Source organism: Papaver somniferum, chromosome 8 (genome assembly GCF_003573695.1).
Source record: "Papaver somniferum cultivar HN1 chromosome 8, ASM357369v1, whole genome shotgun sequence".
Lineage (NCBI taxonomy): Eukaryota > Viridiplantae > Streptophyta > Magnoliopsida > Ranunculales > Papaveraceae > Papaver > Papaver somniferum.
The window spans coordinates 79,041,321-79,055,583 of NC_039365.1; the positions used below are offsets into that span (position 1 = coordinate 79,041,321).

The 14,263-nt window shown below is 38.0% G+C and overlaps 2 protein-coding genes across 2 annotated transcripts; both read right to left on the reverse strand.

Moving 5' to 3' along the window:
* Nucleotides 1-1,424: 1,424 nt before the first annotated feature.
* On the reverse strand, nt 1,425-5,957 carry LOC113301704 (beta-amylase 8-like). The gene is made up of 9 exons (XM_026550493.1): nt 5,448-5,957; nt 5,102-5,308; nt 4,621-4,701; nt 4,251-4,454; nt 3,793-3,987; nt 3,290-3,454; nt 2,454-2,714; nt 2,160-2,372; nt 1,425-2,021 (listed from the first exon to the last, which is right to left on the reverse strand). Exons 1-9 carry the CDS (start codon nt 5,847-5,849, stop codon nt 1,779-1,781), a joined length of 1,971 nt encoding a protein of 656 aa, XP_026406278.1. The 5' UTR covers nt 5,850-5,957; the 3' UTR covers nt 1,425-1,778.
* Nucleotides 5,958-6,358: 401 nt separating this feature from the next.
* Nucleotides 6,359-9,356, reverse strand: LOC113301703 (pentatricopeptide repeat-containing protein At3g22150, chloroplastic-like). The gene has a single exon (XM_026550491.1). It carries the CDS (start codon nt 9,316-9,318, stop codon nt 6,811-6,813), a length of 2,508 nt encoding a protein of 835 aa, XP_026406276.1. The 5' UTR covers nt 9,319-9,356; the 3' UTR covers nt 6,359-6,810.
* Between the last annotated feature and the right edge of the window lie 4,907 nt (nt 9,357-14,263).

The following is a 14,263-nucleotide window of genomic DNA, read 5'->3' on the forward strand; positions in this document are numbered from 1 at the left end:
CTTATTCATTGCTCGGTGGCAATGCCCACTTGGACCAGACTTTCTAACCACATATCAACAAATCCATCCCATGGTAACAACCAACCAATTACCTAAAATTCTCAAACAATAATTTCAAAAATTCTACAAACACAGGGCAATACCTCTTATATCACATCGTGTTGTTTTCTATTATGGTCACTATGGACGTCCAGAAATGAACTTGTGTTCAATCAAGCACAATCCACTCATACAGACATCCTGGCAAGATCATTAGCACAATAACAGGAATTTCAATGGGAGAAAAAGATTTCCTCACCTCCCGGGGGAACCGCCCCCCAGAATCGCACCAAACGGAACCAGGATGACTACAACCATTCAGGTAGGTTGGTACCTTCCAGCACAAGATTGGATTAAAGTAAACACTGATGGGGCAGCTAGAGGCCACCCAGGCATGGCGGGAGCATGATTCATCTGTAGAAATTCGAACGCACAAAAGATAATGGCAGTTGCACAACCTCTAGAAATAACCACAACACTCACAACAAAGACATAGGCAACCGTGCTAGCAACCAGAACCGCAAATGAAAGAAGATGGACTAAAGTATTATTTGAGACGGACTCACAAAATCTTATGCACTTCATTAAAACTCCAACGGAAGCTCCTTGGTATATTTCAGAAATGATCGCAGAAATTAAACGCCGAATACGTCAAATCCCAAGCTTTGTGCTATTCAGCACAATTATAGGGAAGGAAACCAAGCAGCAGAGGGTCTGGCAAACTATGCGGCAGATGGTAGCCAAGTCGAAAACTACTCAACAACAATTTGGGATCAGGCAAACCCGGCTTGTATTAACCAAATTTTATTAAGCGACTCTATGGAAGTCACATTCCCGCGTGTATTAACAATTTAGTTGGTTTTTTGTAATATATGCATGCTTCAACAAAAAAAAAATGTGTTCTGTTTTTTTTTGTGATTATTAATTCAGCAATCGGGTTTTATTAAATACGGCATACCAATAGCAGAACGTAGCTATGTTTGAAAAGAATGTACTTCTGGCATTTTTGTCAAGATTCTTATAATGATACTTGTATTATATGCTAAAGAAATAGTAAACTAAAACGTAATAGGTTGTAATTGACATGTATTGGATTAATATTTTTTTAGTGGTTTTTAAGGATGAAAACAGAGATTAATAGAGAATAAAACAAATAAGAATGGTGATCGGCTTAATTAAATTTAATTTGATTTTTGTAGGAGGTAATTAGGAAAAAATAAAATAGCAAAGTAAAATTATTTTAGAAATTTTTATGAAATATGAAAAATGCAGGTAGCAAATAGGTGGAACCCTTTTAAAAGTGTTGATTTCCTTCAAAGGAGTTTTCCTATCATTTTGGGTCAACCCTACTTCCCTTTTTCTAAACATCAAAGCATTAGCCGATGTGATGGAAGCTCTCCAAACTTGTATTCTCTTGATGAAAACAATCCTATAACTAAAATTGGGATTTTTGACAATAAAAAATGATGTACTAATATTTTTCTATTACCAACTCTGTGCTAATTCCTTTGTGCCGAAAAAAGGATTCGACCTGAATTAGGAGACTCATGAATAATACTATATAGACTACACTGTAAAACAAACAGTGAGACTAGGACATGCTGCTTGGAACCAATCCAATCAGTCTTGCATGGTCGTAAGACATTCCCTTTCTCCTCTGATAACTCCAAATATCCCGAGCATCAGTCCGACTGGAGCTTCTTTGTTATTTCTCTTCCGGCAACTTCCATGATTAGAAACTACGCGGGATTGAAATTGTTACCATGCATGCATTTTATAGAAGAGTCCAGTTCTGAGAACCCAAATTCTCTCTGCAATGAAGAAGATGGTTGCTGATACACAAAGAATGACAAATGATGACTATCAGGATCATTTCTTGGCTTTGCAGTCTCTAGAATTTTGAGGTACCCTTCTCTATCATAAGATGCCATTGTGTTTTGACCAGCAATCAGCAATCCACTATCCCAAGCTGAATTTAGAACCTGCAGAAGAGATAGGATACTTTTAGAAACCTAATATATGAGGATTTTATGCTAAGAAAAAAAAACAACCTTTACGGACTCAACTAATGTCTTGTTCAAGCCTTAAAAATAGATAGCATTTGTAATTAATTTATATACCTGCCAACTCAAACCATCCGGATCAGCAAAAGCTTCATCATTTTCCTCACCAGAGTACAGCAAGCGTGGGAACACATACTTCATCGTGACAGAATGTTTCTTAAGAACATTAAACAGTGGAGAGTAACCATCATGATTTGTTGGATTGTAGAATCCTGCCGCCAGCTCGGCTGCATGGCTTGAAGTCTTATACCACCAATAAACTGATGGAATCTGCAGATTCAATGATTTTAGGGTAAGAATTCTTCTCTGTGGCAAATCTCAACTCAGTTAGGAAGCAATGCATGTGCATACCTTCACGATTAGCTGTGCCCCTTCAAATGCAAGACTTGCAAGAGAAAGGACATTATCTGCATGGTCTACTAGGGTCTGTGCATACCACTGGAGAAAAAAATGCCCGTAATAGTTGTCATAATCACCTCGATCACAGAAGAATCCTGTTTCATGAGGTCTTGAATTATATTGACCTGCATTATCAGGTCCCCTTGCCCAAAACAAGTGTCCACGCACTTTAGCTGCTTTTCGCAGACTTTGCTGTAAATATTTGTCATAACACTGCATGGCATCGCAAATATCATGATAAGAACTTAGCAACAGAATTGATATCTCATCTCTGCAGACATGTATAATCCAAAAAGACCTTGAACACTGAATTTAAAGATAACATGCTTAAAAAGTTTAATAAACATACAAAATGTTTACATACGCAATCATCATGGAATAGTCACATCAACTAAACCAGAAAGTTGTTCGAGGCAACTGAATTTTGATATCAATTAGTGATTTTAAGATGAACCTTTACTAGCACCCCTGTCTGGGTAAAGGAATTACAATACCCCAGCTCAACCACATGATAGACAGTATATAACTTATATTTGATTACATGCGGTTGCTATTACTTTTGGTAGAACAAGATTGCAGAGGTAATTAACACATTCTGGTTTAGAAATATAACTGAAAAGAGACTTGTCTCTTGTGTCTTTTCATAGCTACTATGACCATAATTGGCAACTTTTTTGAGAAATGCATAAAAGATCACAATAGTACAATATTGCTACCCGTAGGTTAAGATCGATACAGTGAGCATAATGATAGAGCAATAAAATGTCGAGTCAGTTTATATTAAATACCTGAAACTCACCGATACCAGGGTATGTCCATCCCATTTTTTCTGGAAATGCAGGGTACTTTAACTCTCCAGAAGCACCAAGTCCAATTTCAACAGCAGAAATGAGGCCCTCCACAAACAAGTCATCAAACTCTGTACGGAAGCTTCTGATGAAGTCGAAATAAACCTGTTCACATATTTAGGGATTGCTTTAGGGACCAGAATTGAAACACCATAACATTCACAAAAGAACTATAAAAAGCTGTTCCGATTGATACGCAGTTTGGGTTGAACTTTTTTTTTCCAGCTGGTTATAAAGGTCGATAGCTCACACACAAGCATGGTGGTGGGAGGAGAGTCATTTTAAAGTAAAAGCATGTCATAATAAGCACTATACCAGAAACCAGAGAGTAAAGAAATACAGTAATTTGTAGAAGGAGAACTGAGAACAGGAGAAATATGATAAAGGTTCCACGATATAATACATAACAGATCAAAAAAAGCGCATAAATCACAGTTCAATACCTCTATCCCAGTTCTTCCTTTTAATGCTCTTTCCTTGTCTATTCCCCAAGATAGGCATTCAGTGTTTCTTCTTCCTTCACGATCAGTGAAGAAGATATCTTGGTTATCTCTTCCAAGATCTAGAACCCACTTAGGTAAAGAAACTGGTATATCCCCAGATTCATTTACATCTGACTCATGAAATGCCATTACAACCTTCACAAACAAAATAAACATCATAGAACCCCTTCAACAGCTTTCATGATAACTATTTCCGATTCAAGGACAAATTAGGAGGAGATTTCACATGCATCACCATAGCGTTTGAAGCATAGAAAAACTCGAACACGTAAGCATTCTAATCAACTAGAAGAGAACATTGAACCTCTATGGTTCATAGAAGAATCTTTCAGACAAATTAATGCAGAGTGTAGGTGAACTCATATGCTTATAGTACCAAACCATCCTTAAAATGTTACCTGTATTTTCATCGTGAACTGACGTATGATGTCAAACAGGTCTCTATAACCATCCCATGTGTATTTTTGTGGGTTCCATCCTTCGACAATACCCCACAAACACTGAACAACCACACCATCTACATGCAAAGACTTCAGCTGAGTTAGCTCCTGTCTAATGCCTTCTGGATCAACCAATTGGCAGAAGTTATTGACAACACCAGTCTGTCACAGTAACAACCAACGATTTGAAGGGATTAGATCCAAACTTGAGAATTTGTCCATCCACAAAAACTGGTGAAATAATATAGTCAGGCATGAAAATTACTATACTAAACACAGCTATTTCAGCTTTGCACACTGGTTAAAGTTTCAGCATGTAAACACTTACAGGAAGCATCACATAAACAGGAATGTATGGAGTTCCTGTATAATCACCCACATGCTCTTGAGGACCAACATCACGCATAAGCTGCATCAACAACAGAAACACTGAGACCAACGCGCGGATAATAAAGCAACAAATAGAAATATAAGCCACAAGGCCAAGCATGGAGACCCGAGTTCTCCTCGAATTTGTCGCCTAAGTCTCTCAAACTATACAAATGGCCCAATTTTTTGTGATAACAACTTGTTGCTCACACTGTCATGTGAAAAGTTTCATTGGTAGCAGTATCCAGGATACATGATGTTAAACAATTTCACTAATAGCAGGTTTTCTTGATACATACATGAACTTACTGTCAACCAAGCTTTCGTTCATTTCAAGAATGAACAAATTGGTGAAACATTTATTTGATCATAATCATTAAAAAAGGGTTAATGTTAACTCTTATTCCTACTTGTACAGAATCTCCAAACAACTACTTTACCTGATCAGCCTCTAAGCATTGAGATGAGTTGACACGGTTCGTCGGACCTCTTTCTGCGACTACACTAGAATCAAGAGACACGGCAGGTGACAAATTCCCTTCGATTCTGTGAACAGGAGTTTGGCAGTCTAAAGGTGCCTTCGTTGAGCAGTTCTTCAATGCTGTTGTAGATACGGGACTTTCAATGGATCTAACAGGATATGGTATCTGCAAATACATAATTGAGAGCCCATAGTGAAAAATAAAATCAATTAGGGCAAGCACGAAATCAAAATTAACTACCTTTCTAGGTCAGAATTTTGAAATTTAGAATGAAAAAAAGAACCCTAGAAAATAAAGTAGATACCATTGGAGAAGGAGGAATGTGAAGTGGAGGAGGCGGAGCAGGAGAAGAACGATAAGTGGTACCATCAGGATCAACAGACCAACCAGCTTGACGAGCTAAAGCAGCAAGAACATCATTCATATCAGCTCTAGCAGGTAATGTAAAATTACCATATTGACGAAGACCTGCTAACATTCTACTTGTAATTGCTCGTCTATGCCTTTCTCTTAATTTTGTTCTTTCTTTTTCCCTTTCTCTCTCTTTCTTTCCCTTTCCTCCTCCTCCACTGTCGTTAGGACTCATACTCTCCATTTCTATAGCTGTTGCTTCTGCTGCTGCTCTTGCTGCGAAACCCCTTGGTCTACGCTGTTGTTGTGTCTGTATTTTTTGTTGCTCTGAACTATTATCACTCTGGGGTTCCATCTCCCCTCTCTCTATCTCTCAATAAACCTCACTTATTCTCCCTGCTCTCTCTCTACCTGCAACTCTCATGTCTTTCTCTCTTTCTTTCTCTGTATATCGGGAGGAAAATTTTATTTAGGCAACGGAGAAGAAAACGGACTGACACACCAGGTGAGCCCTTCTTTCTTTCTCTGGGACCCACACATTCTGACGCCACTTGAAAGACACCCCATAACCGAGAGATCTTGGCCATCATAATTGTTGATTGAGGCCATCCTGTGCTTGGGAGTTCATGAAATAACAATCTATCAGAGCTAGCACTGTGGTGGAGGGCATCATAATTGTTGATTGAGGCCATAGTAGATGATTTTTGAGATTTTTCCCTACATATGAGGGATAAGGAAGGGATGAGGCCAACCATAGTGTTAGCTCTGAGATTATCAGAAGACATAGATAGAAGAAAAGGAAAATATGATAGTTGGATTTTGGATTATGAGAATTAATGATAGCTTCTGAATGGATGGAGCCTCTACTAATAAACTCCTGTCTTGTAAGTAAGAATACAAATCTTTAATACAGTTAAGTATACAACAAAGCTTTGAACAACAGTTGCTCAAACAGATTAAATTGTTCTTCTTCATAGCATCTGCTTACATGGAATGATGATGAATGCCTTGCAATTACTACGTACCAGCAAACACCCCTGCTGCTGATCCATGTAATTAAGCGACCTGTACATATTTGGTTTTAAGGTACAATGTTGCCTTCTTTTTTCCAAGTTCAGCAGGAACAGGCTACTGCTTTTAAGATATGGACATGTTTCTTTAATGAACTAATCACCAGATGATCTTAGTTTTGATGCCTGAGGTACTGCCTTCGCTTGTTGTCAGCCACGACTGCCAGAGGTACACTGTTGTGAAATTCAGTTAGAACACCAGTTCCAGTTCCAGGGATTTATACCAAATCTTCAAGAAAAATAGTCCTAAACCTCCAACATGTCATCTACGTTGTCACTGATAGTACCCCTATGACCAGCTGCTTTAATCTCCATCGCCAATTCATCCAACTTGGCATATATTGCTTCACTATGTGGGTGTTTTTGGTCCCTGGACGTGAAATAGTTTGTAACACCACCAACCACAATCCAACTGCACCCAACTTGTTTTCTATAACCCATCTCTCTCATCCCTTGTCTCACTGTATCAGTGTTTTTCCACATTCCCTTCTCAGCGTATATATTTGACATCAGAACGTGATAACCAGCAATGCGATTTCCTTCCTCCAACTCAAACAATCTCTCAGAAACTACTTGCCCCAATTCAAGATCTCCATGAATTTTACATGCCCCAAGAAGTGAACCCCAAATTCCCACCAGATTACCCTCATCACCTAATTTCTCCGCAAACTCATAAGCCTCCGCCACTCTTCCAGCCCTACCTAACATGTCCACAACACAGCAATAATGCTCAGCTGTGGGTTTGATTCTGTACTCCCTCTCCATTGATTCAAAAATTTCAAGACCTTCATCAACTAAATTGGAATAACTACAAGCAGACAATATTGCAACAAATGTGATTGCGTCGGGTTTCATGTTAGACCCTGACATGGAACGAAACAAAGAGAGCGCTCTTTCACCTAACCCATGCTGGCCAAAGCCAAGTATCATGGTGGTGTATGTCACAGAATTGGTGTCCTGAATCATATTAAAAACTCGCTCAGCATAATTTATAGAACCACATTTGGAGTACATATCTAACAGAGCTGTACCGACAAAGACATTTAGATCCATAGAGTGGCGAAGAGCGAAACAGTGTAACTGTTTACCTACACTGATTCCACCTGCTAAACTGCAGGCTGGAAGAACTGAGGACAGTGTTACAGAATTAGGCACCTCATTCTTCTCGATCATCTCCCTTAGGGCACTGAAAGCTTGTTCAATCAGCCCATTTTGTGTGTAACCCGCAATCATTGAATTCCATGTAACTAGATCTCTAGAATGGATGCAATTGTTTTCAAAGATCCGTTTTGCAGTATCAATTAAGCCAGATTTGGCATACATATCAATCAGATAGCTATCCATTCCTTCAAATCGAATTCCGTGTCTAAAGAGATAAGCATGAGTTTCTTTCCCAATTCTATGGTTCTTAAGATTCGATGCTGCAGATAGCAAAGCAGTGGCAGTGACTGAATCAATTAAGATTCCTTCCTTCTGCATTCCGTACACTAACATCAATCCTTCATCATCCAACCCGTTCTGCACAAAAGCAGAAATCATGGTATTCCAGGAAACGACATCTCTTTCAAGCATCTTGTCAAAAACTCCAAATCCTACCCCGACATAATTGCACCTCGAATACAAAGAAATGAGTGCATTTGAGATAACTACAGAATGTACCATTGAATTCTTAATAAGGTAAGCATGTAACTGTTGCCCCAATTCTAATCCCTGTAACTGAGAAACTGCTGTTAGAGTAGTAAGAAAAGTCACAGTATCAGGACTAATCTGGTCCAACTCAAGGATTTGAAGAAACATCTCGAGAGCTTCATCATAAAGGTCATTCTGTACATACCCCCCAATCATGGTATTCCAAATCTCAATATTCCTCTCTCTAGACAAACTGAAAACTTGTCTACCTGTATTGATGTCACCAAGCTCAGAAAACATGAAAATTGCCGAACTCACAGCAAACAAATCACTAGCATAATCAGTACCCAATTTAAGAAGCAACCCATAAAGAACAGCAGAACTCTTGCAATCCTCAATTCCCGCAATTGCCGGAAAGACATTAACAAAACTAACAACAGTGGGTTTAATACCCATATTCATCATAGTTTTGAACAACTTCAACGCTTCTAAATATCTACCTGTTTTAGTATACCACGATATCATGGTATTCCAAGCAATAGCATTTCTCTTACGCATATTACCAAACACTCTCTGTACTAAATCGACTTTAACAAACTCGCATTTATCATCTTCCAGGAATTCCAAACATGGGTTTAAACAATTAGAGTACATATTTAGAAGTGAATTACTAACAATTCTAGTAAGACTAGAATGAGACCTTAAAACCTGACAATGTATAATTTTTCCTAACTTGAGTTGTTTAGTTTCAGCACATGCTTTAAGTGCAGAAGAATAAGTATAAGAGTCAGATTTAGAGAATGAATTTGCCATTCTAGAACAAAAGTTAAGAGCTTCATTAGGCATACCGTTACAAATGGAACCAATGATAATTGTATTCCAAAGAACAGTATTTGGTTTGGGAATACTTTCGAAGAGATGACGTGCTAAATCAGGTCGACCTTGTTTACATAATTGGCTTAAACGAGCTCGAATTGTAGGAACTTTAGCGGGTTTTGAATTCGGAGATGAATCAGTTGAGGGCGTGTTCTGTTGCAGGGGTTTTGAGGAAATGGATTTGGAAGGTGAGGAAATTTGATGAGTTTTATGAGGTACGTGAGGAGAAGAAGCCATGGCCATTTCCATGCTAGTCGTTGTTGTTGATGTGATTTTGCTTTCAGTGATGTGTATCTCCTCATAATATTCTTATTGTCTATCTTTTCTTTTCCTATTTATCTCTCTCTAAAAAGTTTGGTGACTTTGGTCTATTTTATGGGTTAAAAGTTAAAAATTACATGTCTCTCAAACCCAGAGACGGTCATGGTTCGCCGTATCTACTATCATGGCTCCTCGTATCCGGTACGCCATGTTAGTACAGTATTTTCTTTTTTTCGTTTTTTTTCCATAAAAAAGGAAAAAATCTCATAATATATTAATTTCATAATCTCATAAAAACGAGCAGCTAGCTCAGCTGGTTATCACCGTTTCTCAAAGATTTGATGCGTTTCAGAAGATCCCAGGTTCAAGTCCCCAATGACGCAGTATGTCATGGAAAGTATAGAGTTAGCTCGGTCCCCTTGCGACATAATCAGCCTCCTATCCGCTTCGGTTTCCTTGGGTGATTTCTCATGAGGCCCGGTAACTTGTTCGACTAATGTAGTAGAACAGATCGTTACACCAATTACACTGCCAATGTCAACAGATCCAAAGCATCTCCACCAATTCTTGACAAAGTCTAAATAACAAAGTCTTACACCTAAATCTAAATAACAAAGTCTTGAATAACAGTAATTTAAGTAACAAAGGTTTTCTAAAAGAGTCTTTTGAGGTCTGGATCGGAATGAAGCTGCCTGAATCGGCGTTGGAGTCTTTGTAACAGTTGTTGTTGTTGTAGTTGAACAAAAAGTCTTTGTAACACCATTTTTCCAGATTCGCAACTAAAATTGGCCCAGCAGCCGTTACAAATTTTCATGTTACAAAAAGTTGTTACGATTTTTTTTTCGTAACAGTGACGCTGTAACGTTTACACAGCGTTGCAAACTTCTCTTTATCACCATATTCATCAATAAAAACACCTATTAAGCAATTTTGAGCAAGTTTTTGATATGAGGAGCTAAACCCCTTAGCCAAGGCGACGGAGGAAGCCATTGGTCCTTATTTATGGTATAATTCTAACTTTATTATTTATTTGCTTGTTTAATTTAAATTTGAAAATTGTTTCCTTCACAAGTCTGAAAAGACCCTTTTTACCACTACAACTACAATCACTTTTGAAATACCATCAAATTTTTGGCGCCGCCGACGCGGATTTGTGTTTAGGTAGCATTTTTTTTTAGATTTTTTTTATTTATTATTTGTTTATTATTTTTATTTGTTCCTTTTTACGTTTCTTTTTGTGTCTTTGATTTACAGGTTCGAAGTGGAATACTAAGGACTTGGGAACAAAAAGCTTAAAGCTAAAAGCTAAAAGCTAAAAGAGAAGAAAAAAAAAGACATAATTTTTTTTTAGGATTTAATTTTTATTATTATTTTTTTTGTATATAGCTTTTATTTATTTATTTTTAGAATTTGTAAATAGGCTTTATTTTTCATAATTTTTGTAATTTTTGGACTTTTTATTTGGACTTTATTCTGGACTTTTGGACATTTTTTTTATTTTTTTTCAACCCTACGAAAGGGTATCCTTAAATACAAACTGTTTGCAGGGAAGGACGACGATTACGATATCGTCTCGGCCCCTCGGGTTCGCACACGGCATAGGAGTCGTGGCCCGAGTCGACTTCAACGGTTCATCCCCCGTCTGGTACGGGAGGTAAGTCCAATCGAAACACTCGCGAATCCCCTGCAAGCGAGTTACTGTACTCCTTAAGGTGCTAATTGTTTGAGGACGAACCGTACTGTCTTTATTTTCCTAGTAAAGGGCAAGGCCTGGCCTAAACAAGATAAGGGTTCGGATTTCATCATCGTTCTCTTCTTGCCCGCCTTAGGAAAACAAAACCTAACGCGAACCCAAGCTTTAAAAATCTGATTAGAAAGAGACCTATAGGGTATCGAGCTTGTTAGGAAAATTTTTCGAAGGATATTGGTTACCTTTTAAGCAATCTCGAAGTTCATAATGGTTTCTGTGAGTTGAATACGTGACTGCGCCGCCTTGTGATAGCGGTGAGGCATTGGGTATCAAAGCTCCACTGAGCTTCCCTCGCCTCAATTCAACTTACTTTAACTCGGATTGATTCCAGAGGGGTTTGCTTAAACTGTAACGAATTCCCCTTCGAGAGATAGAAGCTGGTCTAGAAACAATCTAAGTGGAGCCATCATGCTTTTTGTTTGCTAGAAATATTTAGGTTTGCTTTTGTGGAGTCTAGTAGGCCTTGTTTGTGATTGTATAGAATCCTTCTATAGTTTATATTTCTTCGGTGATGAATCCTTTTGAGGAGACGCCACCTGCGATGACGTTGCGAGAATATATGTCTAGAAATTCTCGTTATCAAGAGACGTCTTCGGAAATGACTCTTGGTGAATATATGCGTGGGCAGCGATATATGGATACTCCAACTTTTATTGAGGAATCACCTCTAACGATCTATGAGAAATATTATAAACATAGACCATGTAGTTGGGAACAAAGCTTGAGAATTCGTGAATATAAAAAATTATATTGTGATGATGATGAGGAAGAGGATGGTGATGATGATTATAATGATATTTCTAGTTCAAATCCAAATAATTTTAATAATTATTTACCTATTCAAAAGGACGAGGATTTGACTAGAAATACCCACGTTTTAGACGATGATTACGAAACTGATGATGGTTTAGAGGAACCAGTTTATCTTGAGAGTACTGTTTTCGAGTCAAACGATTTAGAAACAATAGTCTTAGATGAACTCGTAGAGATTATCGGGGATGAACCTGACTTAGAAAAATCAATCGCCCACTTTCAGGAATCTGATGACCTAGAAATTAGGGAGATTATGACCAGTCTACCTAGAGACACCGAAAACTCTAAGTTTGGGGGTGATTATCATTCTCCATGTTCGTTAACTCTTACAAAAATCCCTCACGTGGGACTTGACATCAATGCCTCAACCATCTTACAAGACTATCTTCGTACTCGTTTTCCCGAACTTAATAATGTTCAACACGAGTCTCAACTGTTAGAAACCCATCCTCTGGTTGATGAGGTTAGCCCAGGCAATAATACCAAGATTGACTTTGTTTTCCCACCAAAAACTTTTCTACCAATTGTGGGAACTTTTGATTTTAAGATGTGTCGGTTATTAAGTTTTGAGACTAAACCTAATAACTTTAGGATATTAGGGTCGACACATTTTCTTAAGGAAGACCACCTCTTTTATTGTGGTCAGCTGTGTGAGTCAAATATGATTGACTTAGAGGATCCCCAGTTATTCAGGTTGTTGTTATGTGCTTATAAGTTCTTAGTTGAGTTTTTCCAGACTCTAGTACCCGAACCGGATCTTAGCTTTGAGGAAATCCAACCGATGAAAACATTTTATTTAGACCCTTTAATAGAGCCTGAACCTGAATCACAACTATATGTAGTTGTCTTAAGCAAGGGTATGTTCGGTATCTTCTTGGTCTGTTGCAGTTTCCTCTTCTTGTGGGTAACACTTTTTGATCCAGATGACCCACAGTTATTCCGGCTACTACTATATGATTCTACGTGGTGACTAATACCTTTCCTACGTCTGGCTTAAGACTTTAAACTTAGCACTTCTTGGGAGGTAACCCAATATTCTTGCGACACGGTAATATCTTTCCTTATCTCTTTTGCTTCAAGTGGTAACAGTTTCTCCTTGTTCATGCTTTTAATTTTATCTTAGAACATTGAGGACAATGTTAGATTTAAGTTTGGGGGTATAGGAGAAACATTTTAGTCGCATTTTTGAAACTTCTAGCGTCACATGGTATCCGGTTAGCTAAGTTTACATACTGTTTCTCACCGAAAAGATAGAAATTGGAATTCTACAGATAACAAGAGACATTAGAGAAAAAGACATTGAAATCCTTGAAATTCAGGAGAGAACTTGTTCTTTTTAGAGGGTAACCGTGATGGACCTAACCATACATGATGGAAAGGCAAGTAGGTCAGGAAATGCCAGAAAGACAAAGCAACCTCACAATGTAGTCTTAGTTACTGGATTGCGACTCTCTCTCAGTAGAAACTTATCATCATCAACAAGCGGAGCTACATCAAAATCTATGAAGAAAGTGAAGACGTTTTAGGTTTAGAATCAACAATAGAAGAGAATAATTCAAAAATCAAAGTTGAAGTTATAAGAGCAAATGATATAAGTTGTTGGAATCCATGATACCAAGACATCACAAGTTGCGAAGATCTAAGTTTTGAAAGTCCTTCTCTCATGGCCATGTAAATTTTTGTCTTGTAATTTTATTTTATTTTAAACAAACAAAAAAAAGCAAAAAAAAGCAAAAAAAAAAAAATGAAAAAAAAATGAAACATCATTACGTTCTTTTTGTTCAATAAGGCCATAGGGAAGAAGAAATTTATAAGTCAAGCAAGAAATCGAAGAAAAAAGAGTTAATTGTCAAGGTTCTATGAGGTTCGAGAGTTTATCATCAACAGTTGAAGACCGAAGAAGGCGTTGTTTCTAATGGGCACTGTGAGAGAGTCGAAGAAAGATGCATTTTGGTTGCTTTGTTAGTATGCTTTCAATCTGACACAAGATCTTTCTAGCACTGGTTTAACTCATCACACGTAATTAGTCCAGCTGTATAGCAGATGTCCCTCTCATTTTTATCTCTCTCCTAATCTTATCCAGCTGTAAAGCAGCGGACGCATCTTACAATGTTTATCTAGTTGTATAGCGGATATCTCTTTATCTAGCAGTCGTGTGGATGTGTCTCCCCTTTTCTTCAGTTAGCTTTAGAGCTGACACCTTTAATTTCTCTGGCATTCTAGTTACTTGGAGATAGGTTGAGAATATGTATGTCCTCATAGCTCTTTGGATACTTGTGACCAATTAGGAGTACAGGTTTTGTGGGTATATCTCTGGTAAGCCCTCCCGAGACTATAACTCGGCCACTAGGGCCACCTAGGGGTTTAAAG

What these genes read in the sequence shown, in the direction of transcription:
- LOC113301704 (XM_026550493.1), bottom strand. Translation starts at nt 5,849, where the DNA reads ATGGAACCCCAGAGTGATAATAGTTCAGAGCAACAAAAAATACAGACA. An exon ending in CTGTTTATGTGATGCTTCCT is followed by an intron (nt 4,455 to 4,620) that starts GTAAGTGTTTAC and finishes TTACTGTGACAG; the next exon opens with ACTGGTGTTGTCAATAACTT. An exon ending in CGGATGGTTTGAGTTGGCAG is followed by an intron (nt 2,022 to 2,159) that starts GTATATAAATTA and finishes TCTCTTCTGCAG; the next exon opens with GTTCTAAATTCAGCTTGGGA.
- LOC113301703 (XM_026550491.1), bottom strand. Translation starts at nt 9,318, where the DNA reads ATGGAAATGGCCATGGCTTCTTCTCCTCACGTACCTCATAAAACTCAT.